At 41.9% G+C, this 18,030-nt stretch overlaps 1 protein-coding gene across 1 annotated transcript in view; it reads right to left on the reverse strand.

Moving 5' to 3' along the window:
* The window catches only part of SI (sucrase-isomaltase), a 73,151-nt gene that overhangs the window by 8,727 nt on the left and 46,394 nt on the right, over nt 1-18,030 (reverse strand). The window contains exons 19-38 of the mRNA XM_066193689.1: nt 17,856-17,940; nt 17,076-17,132; nt 16,581-16,705; nt 16,132-16,220; nt 14,883-14,932; nt 13,381-13,551; nt 12,758-12,907; nt 11,272-11,478; nt 10,330-10,484; nt 9,163-9,331; nt 8,210-8,306; nt 7,713-7,825; nt 7,498-7,623; nt 6,638-6,766; nt 6,426-6,533; nt 6,270-6,332; nt 5,877-6,011; nt 5,151-5,235; nt 4,114-4,252; nt 253-386 (exon numbers count right to left, since the gene is read on the reverse strand). Of these exons, the coding sequence (XP_066049786.1) occupies nt 253-386; nt 4,114-4,252; nt 5,151-5,235; nt 5,877-6,011; nt 6,270-6,332; nt 6,426-6,533; nt 6,638-6,766; nt 7,498-7,623; nt 7,713-7,825; nt 8,210-8,306; nt 9,163-9,331; nt 10,330-10,484; nt 11,272-11,478; nt 12,758-12,907; nt 13,381-13,551; nt 14,883-14,932; nt 16,132-16,220; nt 16,581-16,705; nt 17,076-17,132; nt 17,856-17,940 (2,387 nt within the window). The remainder of the gene's footprint in view (nt 1-252; nt 387-4,113; nt 4,253-5,150; nt 5,236-5,876; nt 6,012-6,269; nt 6,333-6,425; nt 6,534-6,637; nt 6,767-7,497; nt 7,624-7,712; nt 7,826-8,209; nt 8,307-9,162; nt 9,332-10,329; nt 10,485-11,271; nt 11,479-12,757; nt 12,908-13,380; nt 13,552-14,882; nt 14,933-16,131; nt 16,221-16,580; nt 16,706-17,075; nt 17,133-17,855; nt 17,941-18,030) is intronic.

Raw genomic sequence — 18,030 nt, forward strand, 5'->3', positions numbered from 1 at the left:
GTAAAAAAGGAACCGACCACAAATTCTGGTTGCTGAACCAATTTTTTTCTGCTAAAAATCACAGGAATAAAAAAAACAAGGAGAGGGAGGAGAAGCAAAGCCAGGTTGGGTAATGCTCGGAGGAACCCAGTCTGTGGAAGGTGTCCCTGCCACGGTAAGGGCAGAACTGGCTGTGCTTTAAGGTCCCTCCCAACCCAAACCATTCCATGACTGGGTGATCCCAGGAGTGCAGAGCCTTTCCCTGCCACGTACCGATGATAGATTTGCGGAGCTGGTCCCAGGCTGCCGTGTTGTCCCCCAGCCAGTGCCCGGCCCATTTCCCGCTGCTGGGGTACGTGGAGCGGGTGATGATGATCCCGCGCTCGTTGGTGGCTGCGTGCAGGGCTCTGCGTTGGAAACAGACACAAAAATGAGTTACAGGAGAAACTCTGCATGAGAATTTATTGTAGAAGAGCTTCTGTGATGCCTTGGCTGTCCTGGAACAGAGACTGGACAGAGCTAAGAGAATAACGCAGATACTTATTAAAAGGCATTTAAGGATACACCTTGGGCAGGACAAGAGCCTGGCCAGGGCTACACCCAAGGTGGACTTAAAATGGTCACAAAATGGACCTGAAATGGTCAAAAAATGGATGAACAGCCATGAGGTCTCACACTTTTATAAGTTTTGGTCTATTTGTATTTTGGGGTTTAATTGTCCAGTTACAGCTTCAGATTATGAAGCCCCATCCTTGTTTCCTCTCTTCAGAGAGAAAACCGATGTTTGTGCTTTTGGGCCTGAAAACTTGTAACCTTTGTCCTTAGTCTCCAGCAGGAACAGGATTTGTTTAGTCTCCTTACTCTGTGAAGTGAGCTAACACTGAATATGAGTCCCAAAACTGCACCCCTAGACAGCACAGAATCTGAAATACATGAAAGCTCAAACTTAAGGCATCACTGAAAAGAAATATTTGGGTTTGTATTATCATAGTCAAGGGCTATATTGTATACATCCAATCCATTTGTGTTTTTTATGGCAATTCAATATGATCCAGACACAATCCCAGCAGAGCTGGCCAACCTGCAGCTGCAAAGAGAACTGGCAAACAAGGAGGGATGAAAAAGGAGTTTTCCAGCTCAGGCTAACTCCTCTGTGGGAAAATAAGAATGTAGCAAAACTTTGCTATGCCTGTTTTCTAAGGGCTCCACAATGTGTGTGAGGGCATGTCATTCCTTTCTTAAAGTACCTGAAAACTTGAAGGAACAATTGGAAATAATTTAGCAACAATCAAACCAAAAGGCTCAGAAGAGTGAAAACAGAGGTAGCAGGAATATTGGACCTCTCAGGACAAATTTAGTTGACTAAAAAGCGCTGAAATATTTAAAAAAAAGACTCAGGGATTTGCAGTCCTTCCAAAAGACCAAGGTGACAGGATATCAATATGAATATTAGTCAGAAAATCACCCTGATTAAATCCCACTGCTCTCCAATGTGAGCACCACCATAATTGCCTAAACTGCTGCTTCAATAAGGCACTATTTGCTAATTTTTCTATAGGATTTGCAGCTTTAGTGACACCGTAATTACAGCAAAGACACACGAGTCACTTAAATCACCACCGCAATTAAACCAGACTAGTGTGCCACAATTATTTCCTTCAAGACAAACAGCAACTTTTCCTGGATCCTTTATTCCTTTGTAAGATGCCATCCAACATTTCCAGCCTCTGCTTGTTTTCCCTGTGTCAGTAATGCTTGGGAAGCGGCAGCTGAAATTTCAAAAGTGAAGACAGTGAATGTCACATGTCAAACTGCTCAGGGGTGAGCAGGACCTGAGTGTTCTGTGGCTGGAGGCTCAGGCCTGCAGCTCCATAGCTCTGGAGCTTTTCTATCCATGAAAAACAATTATTCAGGTCACAAAGGCTGAATTTACCTCCAAACAGTTCCTGTATTCACTAATAAGGGCTCTGGCTGTGCAAAAACCTCATTACAAAAGAACGGCATCAAGGCAATATCCCGAAGTTTCTGTGTCTAATGGATGGAGAACTGAAATGACACCGGGTTACATAAAATACTGACGTTCACTTTTCAGTTACAGTCTTCTGTGAGTTTTGTGTGCAAATAATCTTTCTGTTTGGATGGTTTAGTATCAAAATAAATAATTGCATTTCTTCAGTTTCACAAGTACCCCTTCAGTTACTGCCAAAAAAATAAATTTGGGACTGAAATATATGTATATCTATATTTTGTAGAGAGCATTTGCTATAAATTTCCAGTGTGAGAATATCTGTGCGAGCTGTGAGATTTATTGTAGTGATTTCTGTTGCAATGCCTCGCAAAAGAGAGGAGAATATTTCAGCCCATACTTAAAACACAAAAACGATGGTGAGATTTCTTTTCTTATCAAATCCTTGTCTACTCCACTGGGTTTGCACAGCGAGGTTTTGGCAGGGGTGGCTCCAGTGAGAAACTTCTGAAGCTTCCTCCTTTCTGACAGAGGGACCTGCCCCTGGCTGAGCCCACCAGCAGCACTGAGTGACTTTGGGATAACAGGAATAAGAAAGGGAAAACGGAGCTCCCAACAGCAACTGGAGCTGGAGGGAGGGGTGAGGATATGTGGGAGCAGCAGCCCTGCAGACCCTGGGTCAGTGCAGAAGGGTCAGGAGATGCTCCGGGCTCTGGAGCTGGTGTTTCCCTGCAGCACAGGAACAGAGATCCACCTGCAGCCCCTGGAGGAGCCCACGCCTGAGCAGGGGGATGCCCAAAGGAAGCTGTGATCCCTTGGGATGCCTGGGATCCCTCTGTGATCCCTTGGGATGCCTGTGCTGGAGCTGGATCCCGGCAGGAGGCTGTGGAGCCCCGGAGAGAGGAGGAGTGGAAGAGAGAGGAGAGGAAAGAGCAGCAGAGACAGCGCGTGATGGACTGACTGCAACCCCTGCTCCACGTCCTCTCTGCCTCTGCTGGGGAGCAGATAGAAAACAGGGAATCAATTAGGAAAAAAGGGAAGATTTGGGGGAATTAAGATCTGGTTTTAAATGTCATTATCCTCTCTGATTTGATTGTAAATTAAACTGATTTCCACAACTGAGCTGTTTTGCCAGTGACAGCCATTGGTGAGTGGTAACTCACTCTCCTTTATCTCAATCCATGGATCTTCCTTTATATTTTCTCTCCTCTTCCCAGCTGAGGAGGGGAGAGTTGGAGGGGCTTTGATGGGCACCTGGAGCTCAGCCACACCACATTTTGTGATGCCCAAATCCCATCAGACTGCGCTGACAGCACAGGGATCAGACATTCCCTCCTGCCCTGTCAGTAATTCCACGCCTGCCTTGACTGGCAGGGCTGCACCGGCACGCTGCCAACGGAGCATCCTCTCCCAAATCCAAACAGCCCTGATATTTTCTCCCTTTATGGCCATATCAAAGTTACCAAGGGCTTTAAGGTTAAGATGTGTACAGAAAATCTGTGCCTTGCTCGCCGGCTGAATTGGAAATGAAAGAACCCAGCTCTGTTATCACCAGATCAGGCGTTATCTAAAGCAGGCTGGGCACAATTCAGAGGGACAGATAATGGCCTTGGAACTGGGAAAAGAAAAGCTTCAAAGCAAAGCTTTGCGCTCACACTTTGCATTTTAAAAGTCACCGTTCCCCCTTTTCACTACATTTTAAATAGAGAACATAATCGACCCCTTCTGAAATTCATGCAGCTGAAAACCCATCTTCATTTTCCCTCTCTGGGTGTGAAGTGAGAGGGAAACCAGAGCAAACCAGGCAACACCCAGAAAGAACGAGTAGGTGATGTTTTAATTACAGTAGTTTAATGTGCAGAAGGGATTTATTGCAGTGGAGCCATGGAAGCACAACCTCAGCTCAGGCCTCACCTTCTCCTGCAGCTCTGCTCCCACCACCCTTCCTGCAGCACTGGGGAGATCCCTGCCTGGAATAACTCCAGCCCTTGGAGCATCCAGCTCCTCTCAGAGCTGGATTGAAAAACCAGATCCGTCAGAGTGAAGAGAAAGATGCCTCGGGCATCTTAAATTAACCAGTGGAAGTTTTGGCAGTAGGAATGCGGACATGGAGAGCTCATTTGGGGCGTGTTTTGGAGGCAGCACGGAATATGCAAATAAACACTTACGGCAGGGTGGCTCTGGTTTGGGACCATCCATAAAGGCTGTGGACGTCGTAGTGCCTGGCCGGGGTCCCGTCTGGCAGGTAGTGCTGACCTTCCATGCATGGAGTTTTGTGGATTAATCCTACCCACCTATATCCCAATTCTTGTGGAAAGGGAAGAAATATATTTATTATTAACAATAAGTATTAGTCACTTGAGTTGTTTTTCCTTAATTTTCCTAATCGGTTAGGCATTCAGTCTCTTCATACTGTCGCTTATTTATTTATAATTATAAACGTAGCATTTTTAAAATGGAATGTTTCCAGTATTCCTACGCAGGTATCTGGGCCTGGGAATGTTTTCATAGTTCAGTTACAGATGCTCTTACTGCGGAAGGCTCAAAGAATAAACAGAGTATATCAGAAAATATCTCAAATCCTTTTAAACACCATCACACTAACCACACAAACAGAAAAATGGGTGTGGTGGGGGTATGATCTGTGTCTGAATGCTGATTTCCTGGAAATTCCTGAGAAACCACTCATGAAACCTGAATACAACAGTAAGCAGTGAGAGTATGCTAATAAACCATTAATAAATAATTCCTAATTAGTACTACTTTACAGCAGTACTTCAGGAAAGCCGAGCTAAGAAAGCGAAGCATTTCAAGCATTTGACTGTTCACATAAATGGTAATGAGAGGAGACACATGGATATTTTCTAAATATTTAATTAATTGCATTATTCATCTGAGAAAACTGCAAAACAGAGAGCTCAGTTCTCTGCCATGCCTCAAGCAAAGCACTTAGACACAAAATAGGGATCCATATGCAGCAAGGAGCCGGAAAGAACATTATTTTTGCAAAGTGCTGCACAGCTCCTACTGAAATATCTGGGCTTGCAGTGTGCCCATAATCTCAGGAATAAAGGGCCACATCCAGTGAGGAGCTGTGGGTTGATAAACCCATCTTTATTTCAGCTTTTATGCCCCATATACCAGATTAGAATTTATGCAGGAACCAGAAAAACCTAAAAGTGTTTTAAGGAGGGATCAGACTTACGAGGCATGTAGGGGGGATTATTTAGGAGTTCGTTCCTACAGCCACCCATGGCGCCATTCATAAAAGCTGCCGGCTCATTCATGTCCTAGAAACGCAGAGCAGAACCCCTTAGTTTGCTACAGAACACCATAAATCCTGAATTACACACAAGCAGCCTTGCAGGGCTCCTCAGGAGCCCCCTGCAGCTGCAGTCTCAGTTGGACATCCCATGTTCCATAAAGGGGTAGATGAAAAGGCAGGAAAAGGACTTTCCATGAGGGCATGGAGTGACAGAAAAAGGGGGATGGCCTTGAGCTGAAGGAGGGCAAGATTAGATGGGATACTGGGAAGGAATTTTTCCCTGTGAGGGTGGGCAGGCCCTGGCACAGGGTGCCCAGAGAAGCTGTGACTGCCCCTGGATCCCTGGAAGTGTCCAAGGCCAGGCTGGACAGGGCTTGGAGCAGCCTGGGACAGTGGAAGGTGTCCATGGCAGGGGGTGGGAATAGAAGATTTTTACAATCTCTTCTAACCCAGACTGTTCTGTGACTCAGGAGTTCTTTGTTTCAAGGGAACAAAGATGGGAACAAGCCTCCAAGATGGTCAAGACCAACATTTTCGTAATGGGAATTTAACACAGGATACTTCTGCCAGAGCAGTGCTGATACTGGGAATTAGGAACTGAAGCCCTCACCACCAGTGTCAGGCAGAGCGAAACAATCCAGAAGTCAGATGCATTTCCACACTTACCGTCCACAGGCCATCAAACTTGATGCTTTTTGAGGGGTCAGTGGGATTGTCATGGACCTCCACGATTTCCCTCTTCCACCACTCCATCGTGGAATTGCGGAAGAAATCCGGGAAAGCACAATGTGATACATAGTTCTGTAAAAAGAGAAGGAAAACAAGACAGATAAGGGGACTGAAGGTATTCCACACATAAATTCTGGAATTAAAAAAAAAAAAAAAAAAAAAAGAAGGAAAAAACCCGATTTGCTTATTCACTAAATTTTTTGGCTCTTAGGAAGGCTTAACCAATTTCTGCAACTGACTCCTGCCATCAGATTTATCCATGAGTTTACTGCTATTTCAAGTGATTAATGCCTATATTTGAGTCCAGAACCAAACCATGTCAACACTTACCTCTACTTGATCTTCATGAGGCAGTGACTCGTTGATTTGGACGTTGGGAAGGAATGACCAGACCTAATAGGACAAAGAATATTTAAAATAATCAAACCACACTAAATACAAACTGAGCATCTACAACACACGGGTTCACTCTTCCCTGGACAGTACCTTGGAATACAAAATGTCTTTGCTATTAGGCCATTGTACGAAGACATCGTCGGCCACCCCTCTGTCGAAGGCAGGATAACCGGTTTCATTTGCAGAAATGCCTGGATCCTACAATTAGAAGCACTTTTACCCTTATGCTCAAAACTCACGTTGAATATATCCTCCATTTTGTGATGCTACATTGGAATTTAAAAGCAGTGTTACAAACTGACCAGGATAATGATAAATCTCATTCCTTCTGATTTGATTTTGTTGACCAGAGCTGGTAACCCAGCGAAACGCGGGGAAAGGGTGAAGTCCAGGTTCCTATCCATGTAGTCAATATCTGTATATTGGACATCCTGCAGTTAAAAAAAAAAAAAAAAAAAAGAAAGAAACAATTTAAAATTATTTTCTCTCTTTTTTGCCAAATATTGAAAACTGGCCAAAATAAGTAAAATACGGAATTTTCGATGTGTAAAATTAGAAGCAGCGGAAACTTCAGGCTGAAGTTGTTAAATTAATATTACACAATCTATGAGCAGGTCCAAACCAAAACAAGCCTTTCACTGCTGCATCTAAACTGAGGGGAGAAATTGATACAAAATAGAGAAAAATATGGATTTATCCATACGTATATAAACAGAAGCTGCACCTGTATTTCCATAGCTATAAGGAAACAATGGAAATAGTTGTTCTCTATGGAAACATTGATATTATTATATTTAAAATGAAGCCACATTCAATTTATGGCATAATTTTGTGGGACCTATGTGCTATTCCTTCTATCCCAACAACAACCTGGGCCAAATCACAGCTGACTTGACACAGAGCATTACGGCAATGGAATTATGCTGCTTCATTTCTTTCCCCCAGCTGGTTTTTCTTAATCACTGCTCCTTCCTGTCATTCTTCGGTGTGCATAATGAAGAAAATTAAGCAGCTTTTAACACAGCCCAGAGCCCGTGGCACAAAACCTGCTCCTCTCTGCTGCAGTGTGGTTTTTTGTGGTTGGTCACTGCTTTAGTGTCCAAGTGGATTTAGTCAGCACCATGAAGCTCAAAAGCTCAAATGTTATTTTCTCCCAACGTACGTAGGGAATCTGAGCTGCTTTCATCTCCTCCACGAGCTGGGCCACCTCCGAGTCGTTGGCGTATCCGTAGCGGCACAGCTGGAATCCCAAGGACCAGTAGGCCGGCATGACTGGGCGCCCAACCAGCTGGAAAACAAGGAAGGATGCTGGTGGTGACGAGGGGGAAGAGAAACCAAACCAACCCACCCAAAGCCCAGCATTAGTCAGGCTCCTACTTCAGTGTATTGCTGAACCACGACCTCAGGAGTCGGGCCCAAAACCATGTAGAAGTCGAGGATTCCTCCGATGGTGCGGTAGGTCAGGGCAGGGGTGGGCTGGAATGTCACATCTGGAAGGGGAGGGAAGGAAGTGAGAAAGGGGTGCCTGGGTTTGCCACCAGGGCAAAACACTAACTGTGAAAATGGAACACATGGAGGAGGCTGGGGAGAGACAATTTACAAAGGCCTAGAGGGATCAGACCACGGGAAACAGCTTCAAACTGACAGAGAAGGGGCTTGGAGGGGATATGGGGAAGAATTTTTTCCTTGTGAGGGGGACAAGGCCCTAAGGTTGCCCAGAGAAGCTGTGGCTGCCCCTGGATCCCTGGAAGGGTCCAAGGCCAAATTGGAGCAGCCTGAGATAGCGGAAGGTGTCCTTAACAGGATGAACTTTAAGGTCCCTTCCAGCCCAGATCGTTTCATGATTTTCTGAAATAAAGTGAAGGTTTTCTTACCCATTGCATTGCTGTTAAGCAAGAGAACTCCGTGGGCATTGCCATCTTCTTCAAGAGCCATATAATATGGCTGAAAACCATAGGAATTCAGCTTGTACTGCAAATAAAATAAAATACATTTTACTAGGGAAATATTGCAAACATTTACTTATTAATATTTAGTAATAATTTTAATATAAGACAAGTGCCAAACACAGCGAATAAACTTTAAATTTATACACCTAAACCCCACCTAACCACAAAACAGACCTGCAGAAGGTCACTTGGAACTTCACAATTTGTCAGGCCTGTCCAGACTGCTCGGGCAGGAAGGAAAGAAAAGGTATTGCTGTACTTAAATTTCACTAATGAGAAGGTGCTTCCCCAGGACAAGACTTTCCCTTCTTTGCAAACAGAACCATATGTCTGCATGCTCAGGAGGTGCTGGTGACATTATATTTAATTTTCTCAAAATCTGTTCCAGCCTGAACTGGAAGTTAGAGCTGTGATTAGCTGCTGCTATTTCGTTGGCCATTCCCTGATAATTGGAAATTTGCTATCTTGTAGGAAATAAGACAAATAAACAGAGATAAGATTTCTGCTTTACCTGTGTAAGTACTAAATTAGTCCCCAAGCGACAGGAATTGTTCTGACTCATGTCTAATTTTCAAAACAATGAGATGAGAAGAATAAAAAAAAAGGAGGAACGTGCTGTTACTCCTAAGCCATCTGTCACCTTCCAACACCTGACTGAGGGCCTGAGCTCCTCACATTGTTCTTGCAGGTCACAAATAATGGGTTTAGAGAAGACCTCTGCCATGGAGACACCATCTAAATTGTAAACTGTGATAAATATGGTCAGAGCCAATGCCCAGTACCAGCAGACACCCACTGAATTTTAAAGTCATGCTGAACACTTCTGCACTAGTTAGTTCAAAAAAAATTTCACATTTTCTCCTTCTTTGCCTACTTACGGTTGGAGGCTGGTCTCTGGTGAACATTCCCCAGGTGTTCCAGCTCATGTTGTGTCGGAACGTGGGGTGCTCAGTCTCCCCAAACCCGTAGATGTACTGGGATGCCAGGCGGGTGGAAATCTGAATGAACATGTCACTGAAGGTGAAGGTGGGCAGGGCTGAATTCCAGCTGAAGTGGGAAGAGGAAAGGCAAAATAAGAATAAAGCGTCCTCAGGGCTCTGTTTCTGGCAGATGCTTTCTTTTGGGCCACTCTTTTTCTCTGGAAATCTCACTCTCCAGTAAAAGTGGACTAAAACTGTTGTGGTTATCAAGGAAACTTAAGGCCCATGAAATGAGGGTGTCTAAGAATTGCTGAAGAATTTAGGGACACAAAGTCCTCTGTGTCTCTCAGAGAGGAATCCTACACGGGCATCGTGCCCTCCAAGTTGTATTTTGGCAATTTAGTGAGAAAATGCATTTCAGGACACTGCAATCCTATTTTCCTCCAAGATTGAGCACTGGTGCCACATGAAATGTAGTAAATAAAGTGCTTTTTACAGTTCACCGACTTTCTGTGCAGATTACACTGAAACTGCATTCACAGGTCACATTTATTATAAATCAGCATCTTTCCAGTTAGAAATCCAACTGCAGCCTGGTGGGCTCTGCCAGAGAATTTCATTGTTCCAGGAACTTCAATTGCAGGTCGAATTATTACTCTGGTTGGCAGAAGGGAACTCAACTGACAATTAAGTTTTGAGTACTTTAAAAAATTAAATAAAATTGGTTTTTTGAACAAAAAACACAACACACTCAACTGTTCTCTGTTTCCTAACTGTGACTTAATCAAGGAAAAATGAAAACTCCTGCCAGACTCATCTGTCATGTCATCAAAACCCGTCTCAAGTTAGTTGCGACACTAACTCCTTCTATTTAATTTTTCCCTAACCATTCCCCAAAACTGACCCAAACAGCTAATCCTTAATGAGTTTTGGTCACCTAAGGAAAATATTTTAGGAACTGTAAAAACCCTTTTTGCCTCCCAGAAGCTTGGGAAATGCACAAGGCACAGCCTTCAGAGCTGCCAAGTGTTCTTCACTCCGACAAGTGCACGGAGAGAAGGTTTGGAGGGAAAAAAGCTGCAAGAAACCGTGTGAAATAAAGTAACAAAAGGTGGCAGTGCTCACATGACTGTGCCGGTGCTCTTGCGGCGGACTTGGATCCCAAAGGGTTGGGTCTGGACAGAGACCTCGTAGAGCCGGTCCTGGCTCGTGCTGCTGGGGGAGCTGGGGAGGTTCAGGGGCACTGGGACCTCGTACCGTGGGTTCTGATAGTCGTAGATCTGTGAGGCAGAAATTCATTTATTTAAACAAGTCAGTTGTTGGAAATCTGAATCTGATATAAATTTTAAAACGCTTGCGGTGGTGAGTGTTTTGTTTCACATACATGTTCTTGAATCCTTTCACAGGATTTTGTTAAGGGGAAAAGAAACCCAACCAATGAACCTTAAAGATTTATTTTGGATCAGGAATGGCTCGTCTAATTATCTACAGGAATTTAAAGTATATACTTATATTTAAAATATAGGAGTGCATAATTTGCAAGTGGGATAAATAATTTTCTAGTTCATCTTTTGCTCAACTTTTAGGATTCTTTTTCAGGTTTTCTGTGTTTTGAAAGCTAATAGAAGTTAGTTTTTGACATCTGACCACTTAGCTTGATATTATTAAAAACATGGCAATAAATTACAGTTAAACAACAGTGCATGGAAAATTTTAGAATAGAAGTGCAATGATGGATGTAAAAATCTGTGGAGTCATGAGAGCACTTACAGATAATTTTACCAGCATATTAACAAAATATTTTCAGTTTCAAAGTTCCTGGCTCACAATACACACATACACTGGCGTGTACCTTTGATTCATGTAATTTCTGTGTAAAATTGAGTGCTAGGATTCTAAGACAAAAAAAAAAAAAAAAAAAAAAAAAAAGAAAAAAGAAAATAAAAAAGATGCAAACTAAGAAGGAGAAACATATTTACACAAGGCTGCCTCTGTCTGCGAAACATAAATTTGGCTATAAAAAGTCCTTTGAATGTCCATAAATAAAATATTCTGGGATGGCGTTACCTTAAACTGCAGCATGTGGTTGAGATGATATTTCACCTCCAGGCGCAGGGTGCTGATGGGGGCAGTGGCAGCCTCGTTAGCTCTGACCATGGAGCTGTCCAGCTTGAGGTCAGCCACGACTCCAGTGGAGGAATAACTGATACTCTCTACTGAGTAAGGATTGCCAGAGTTGTAGTAGCAGGAAGGAGCATCCGGATTTTCTGCCGCCTGGTGCAAATAGAAAGGAGTTTCAGGTTAGCAAGTCAGCTGGATTTTTTTGTTAGGTACTCACATGGAATCCTGTCTTTATCAGATCTGTGTCAAATGTAGGATTTGGGGGGAAAAAATTAATGGAATCCTGAATAAAGAAATGGTACAGAATAATCTCTACACTGACTCAGGTGTAATAAAGGCAGCCAGTGAAGGCTGTACGAATAGTTCAGCCAGTAAACTGAATCCTTGTGAAATGAAGATGGGTTTAATTTCCCCATCTCTGTGATCTTCAGATCAATCCCTCAACGTGGTTTAATCCTGGCCTGTGGAAATTCCCCTTTTAATCCCATTGCTCTCTGGCCGCCTTCAAAGAGATGTGCCCAAAACCCATTTCATACTCAGGCAACATCAGAGCAGATCTTTCCACTGCCTTTATCCACACAAATTATCCTTAATATATCCAGTGAAAATAACAACCTACTCCTCTGAGATCTCCTGACATTTCCAAATATCTGAAATTACAAATTAAAATTCTTTTAGCAGTTCAGCAAAACCAGAGCAGTTCATCAACCGCTTCAGCAGGTGCTGGTGCAGGAGCAGCCAGCACAGAATTTTGGATTTCATTCCTATAGGAAAGGTCCAAAATGGGCATTTTACATTTAGAAGAACAGGGAATAATTTAGTTGGAGGCACCCTCTGAAGTTCAACCCTGCCAGGCCATGTTGCTCCCACATGTTTATTAATAATTAATAATATTAATACATAAAACGACATGTTAAAAAACTTCATGTCAGAGATTAAGGTTTGGAAATACCTCCTTGATGTAGCTTTAAGCAAGATTCCAAATGAATCAAGATTTTTGTGGGATTCAAGGATTTCCTCTCAAACTGAGATCCAGAGGAGACAATTTGACTGAAAACGTCTCTGAGTGACCATGAAGGTGACACACAGGGGCTGAGCCTTGCAGACCATGGTGCCCCTGAGGCAGAAGGGGCAGCTGAAGATATTCTTCTACTTTTTCATAACTCTAATATCATTTCTGTTCATCTTTCAAAAAATCCCTCGTTTTTCCTCAACTCCTGATATAATTTGGTAGAATTTAAATGGTTGTTAGGTACTGAGGTAAATAAAATCCATCAGTACAGGCCAGCTGAGGCCTGTGCACCCATTTCATTTAAACCTGACAAATCCCCCAGACCACTTTTATTCTGTAACAACCACAAAGGAAACCCTTTTATTCTAGATTTTTTTTTTTCTTTTTTGGTCAAATTAGTTTAAAGAAATAATGACTTACTTCCCAGGAGCAGCCAAGTTGTTCACATTGTTCTCTGGTTGCGTTACCACCGGGGTAACAATTGAATCTTTCATTGACATTCATTTGCAGAGTCCATGTGACTGTGTAAGACTTTCCCAGTTCAAGCTGAAGTCCTTTTATAACAGCAACCTTATAAATATGAAACAATAAAGAGTTATTAAATGCCACATCCCATCCAGCTTTCCTTTGGTCAGAAGAGGTGCTGGTCCTTAAGAATAAAACACTCAAAACCTTAAAAATTTACAAAATCCCATCTTGTAAGATTTGATACAGTCTAACTTTTGCAAACACTCACAACTGATATTTTTAGAGATAAAAATCTGAAGAATTAAGACTCTAAAAACAAGGAGTTACTCCCACAGCTTCCTTGGAAGCAAACAGGAATAAATCCGTGAAATAAGCTGTCTGCTCACTGTGAGCATAACTTAGATGCACTTTTATGCAGCAGAGTTGAATGCAATTGTACTTTTATTCTGTAATAAAATTCACGTTGTGTTTCACTAAAACAACATTGACACTGGGTACTGTCCTTTGCAATACATAAAATAAAGTTGATGCAATTTTAAATATGTTTACTTTCCATTTGTCTGTTATTGCTTTACCTTTCTCCCAGCATCATAGGTGAGATTGGAGACATAATCTTGTGGAACGTTGTTCTGGGACACAGAAACTGATGCTATTTCCTGGGACAATCCCAATATCTTGATTTCCTCAAATTTCAGGTTGTTTGGATCAGCATAGTTGCTGTGTGTAGCAGTCATTTGTAGAACATTCTGAAAAATAATACAGTGGTCATGTTCTTATTTTAAAAACCAGCCAAAAATCCTCCTGATTGAACTTTTTTTCTACTATGAAGGTTTTCACATTGTAGCATAAATAAACCAATATCTATTTCCACATATATTAATTATTGCTCTTCTCACTGTTATCACAATAAAGCTTTTCTACCATGTATAAAATAATCTTCAGTGTTGCGTTGCAGCTTTTTTTTTTCCTTGTTTGTGAAATAAAGAAAGGCTGGGGTGGGTCTGTGACAGGACAGATAAACTCCACCTGTCTGGGATCTCAGAGGGTTCCAACAAGCAAAGGTTCTCACTCCTCTGGATATAAAAACACCACTTCCTAATTCCATGTCACTAGTTATTTTTAGATTAGGAGTCCAAGCAGAGGAACTGCATGGCTGTCACACGTGTGTGGGACTTCCTTATTGCCCTTCATGGGAACATTGTGGTTAATTGTTAATTCAAATGTCATCACAGTCAAGTCATGATTTGGCTGCTGGGGTTTCAAACTCCAACAGCAACCATCAATCAATCTACAAATGATTCTATGATTAATTATGATTTTAAAAATTACTAATTCATGCGATTCACTGGTGTTCCTCTGCATTCTCTCACTTGGTTTATGCTCCTGCATCATGGCAAAGGAATTAATTCCTTCACCCAATATTAATATTACTTTTATCATTATTATTGCAGAAATAATATGTTATCATGCTATTTACAAGCCTTGTTATGTAATAGTTACTGTCAATATTGAATGGAAACACTATCAGGACTCTACCCTGATGTTGATTACCCCTGCAAAGGCACTTTCAGCTTAAAATAGCACAATAAAAACTTAACCCTGGTGCAGTTTCTGAGGGCTCAGGCAAGGTGTGGGTCTCCCTCACTCTTTGGACGCGTTCAGCAGTATTTTCACAGTATAAAAATATATATATATATTTTTACAGTGCCACTATTTTGAGAATCACAAAATCACAAAACAAAAAGTAAGTCACAAAATCCATGCTTTTCGTTTTTGACTCTGTTTTAAATGCCTCTTATGCTTTAGAGTTCTCTTGTTCAGTAAATATTGCTGCTGAGTTTATTTTGTGGAAGAAAATAGGAGTTATTTAGATATTTGTATTAACTAGGAGAAAAACACCTGACAGATTTCATCCCAGTTAAATGAGAGTATTTTGAACATGATTCCTCTTGGCTTTGGCAAATGTTTTGTTTTCCAGCAAATCTTACAGGAGAATAAAGAGGGAAAAGAACGCTCTTGAAAGATACTGGATAAAAATCAGAAATGAAAATAAGATAATTTAAAATCAAATACTTACATTGGAAACTCTAAACTCATAGTAGATGTAGGCTTTATTCTCAATTGTACCTAAAAGGTAAAGAGAAGTTACTCTTGGAGTGCAGAAAAGAATCAAATTAAAGCAGGGCTGTGCCACTGCTGAAGACCAATAAACTGTTAATTATCAGGACTGCATTCAAATATTTACTAATGTTTCGCTGAGGAACTGAAATGTCCCTTTTTCTTTCTCCTTTGGCCAGTCTCCCAGGAGATCTAATTTTTTTTCCACAAAAAATGCATTGAAATCAGCTCTTCTAAAATGTAGTGATTTTTTTATCCTACTGTTATTTCTTCCCAGTTTGTCTTAAACATAAAAGTTTTGATCAAAGCTAATCCTTTAGCATAACCTAAACAAGGATTCTTCATACAAAAATAATGGTGGTGGTGATGGTAATAATAAGGATAAATGCCATGGAACCATAAGAGAGGAAATAACACGTGACCAGGAAAAAGAAATACAAAGTGTGCTCAATCTGGCTTTTTTTTTTTTTTTTTTTCTCCACACACAAAAAGACAAATCCTGTCACCACAGGCAAATTGCAAATGGTTCGCCTGTAAAACTGCAACCTGTAAGTTTTGGGCAGGCTGTAAAATGATGAAATGTTTTATTGCTTTGTTTGGCAGCAGCAGTGAGGGCAGTAATGGCTTTGTTATTTTAGGCCAGAGGAGCACATGGAGCTGTCACCCCCCATGCACAGCAGCCACCCAAGGCCTGCTGGATTTATGGCAGTAATAATCAGCTGAATCACTGCTCTATTTCTTGAAAGCATCCCCGACTTTCACTCAATTCCAAAACGCAGAGGCTTGGGAGTTCTCCTGGGAGATATGATTGGTATAGCCCACAAGAACAAGGAATTGTACAGGTGGAACTTCTAAAGCTTTCCAATATTGATGTTCAGACACCTCCCTGGATGGGCACTGGTTTGCCTAAATCCCATGGGAAAACCCTGTCACCTCCTGACAATCTAGAGATTTCTCCTGAAAACCAGAGGTTTGACCTTAAACTAGAGCCTTGTGTCTTTTTTCCTTACTTGTGTCGAATTAAGCTGTGACTTCAATCTTACATTAATAACAGCCACAGTTTTCTACTTAAAAGTGATGAAAGCGATTTGATTTACGAGCAAGTAGCAGCAGTGTGTTACAAAGCCTTCTTTTCAGCTGGAACACTGAAATTTGAGCATGTGAAATCTTTGTTAACCGTATTTATTTCACTGTTGATGGCTGCTCACCTGTAGATTCTCCATCATCCCAGAACAAATCCCCAGAAGCTTCATTGTTGATATCCAGGGCAATTATGAGTCCCATTGGATTCTTGCGGCTGTGGAAAGAGATTAATGTGCATAACAAACATCTGAACACTCTTGATGCATCCTCCACGTTCATGTAAGAGTGTAGCACCCAACAGGGTCACAATCCTTGGAGAATTGCCTTAAGTTTAATCCCCGGTTTCCTTTCATTTTCAAGCAAATGGATTGAAATACTCAGTGAGTTTACAAATTTCTATGCAAATAATTCATCACTAAAGGTGTGGAAATGAGGTTTGGTTCACAGCTATTCCCACGTTTCGCGGTGAAAATCCTAAATACAATGGGCTGCTGTTATTTGTATCCTAGAAGTCCTCAGCCCTGTTATGGGGGAAAAAAAATAAATGTTGAAAGTGTCCCATTTGGGATCCTACCTTGCCACTGTGGTGTTGCTTGGATTCTGAGTAGGGTAAACGTATCCTCCTCTCAGGTGCACCCCCATTTTCTCTGCTGGGGTATATAAATTGTGCCATGATTTCTTAATATTGACTGGTTCACTCTTATGGACAGGGATGGAAAAGAGAACAGGAATTTTGTGTTACCCACTGCAGGGAGTGTTTTCTTAAGTCCTGAGTTTCATCAAATTGTTCCTTATCAAAAAAGCTTAAGTTGTGTAAATATCTATGGGTTAATGGGCACATAAAATAAAATAATTGAATATCACTATGATTTAACGTCATAATCTGAGCCCTTCCTTGAGGCACCAGTTCTTGTGCTTATCCCACCACCCTTCATCCCTTGTCTCCCAAGTAACCCCAAACTCTTTCCTTCACATCTCTGTGCCCAAAGCAGGGCTGACAATCCTATTTCATCCCATTCCCATTTAGAAAATGATGTAATATCCCATAATATCCCCTGCATTCCCTTACCGTGTCATACTCGTACCACTCTGCATCAGGGAAGTACACACGAGTGGACTCCACACCCTAAAATTCAATAAAGAAACAACCTTCATATTTCAGCTTAATCAGATAAACTCCATTTTCCAATAAAGCTGAAGCCCACTGTGAGAAAATCATTGATATTTCTATGCTTTGCTGTTTCCTGGTGTTTGGGATGGTGTCCAGACAGGGGGAAGGGGCAATCCAAGCACGATTTCTGCAAAGCTGCTGGGGTGGAACTGAATTGCTGCTCTGCAAAGTGGCAGCTTATTGAAAGCCACAATTCTTCAAACCCAGTGAACCAGATTCTACCCACGAGTGTCTCTCTATCTTCTTTATTTCCACGTGTTTTGGGGCCAGCACCTTTCAGATTCTCTCTTTCCCCTTCTGTATTTAACAAATGTTTCACGTTTCTCCGTGGCAAAGGTGTTGCAGGAAGGGGAAATCATTATTTACTAGATTCTGCCACAGAATAAGCCCCAATGTTTTTGTACCACAAAGAAGCTGAAATGCAGCAAGAGAAGCTGACTCCAAAGGAAATTCAGAGATGATGTGAGGATGAGGTAAAGCAGAATATCAGACCAGACATCCTTGACTCCATAGAAGACTGGAAAACAGGAGTAGGATTTAACCGCAAGATTTTCTGGTTCAGCAGGGGTACAAATGTGCTGTGGGCTCTCTCACTGGAAGCAATAAATGAAGGAGAGGGAACTGGTGACTCAGCATGGCTCAAGGTTACCAGACAGATCCCATACCAGCCAAACCTACCGGCTCAAGAACAGGGGAAATCAGCAGCCCAGGGCCCCACAGGAACTGCCTGTCGATGCTCCATGTTGTTTCATCAGTGTAAAACCTAAATAAATGTGAAGGATAGAGAAGAAATTTGGTTTATTTTGTGATTTTTATCACCAGTAACCCCAAAGGTTCAAGTTACTGATTGTCC

The sequence above is a fragment of the Chamaea fasciata genome, unplaced genomic scaffold (genome assembly GCF_029207755.1).
Source record: "Chamaea fasciata isolate MVZ Bird 193981 ecotype frontalis unplaced genomic scaffold, bChaFas1.0.hap1 SCAF_11, whole genome shotgun sequence".
Lineage (NCBI taxonomy): Eukaryota > Metazoa > Chordata > Aves > Passeriformes > Sylviidae > Chamaea > Chamaea fasciata.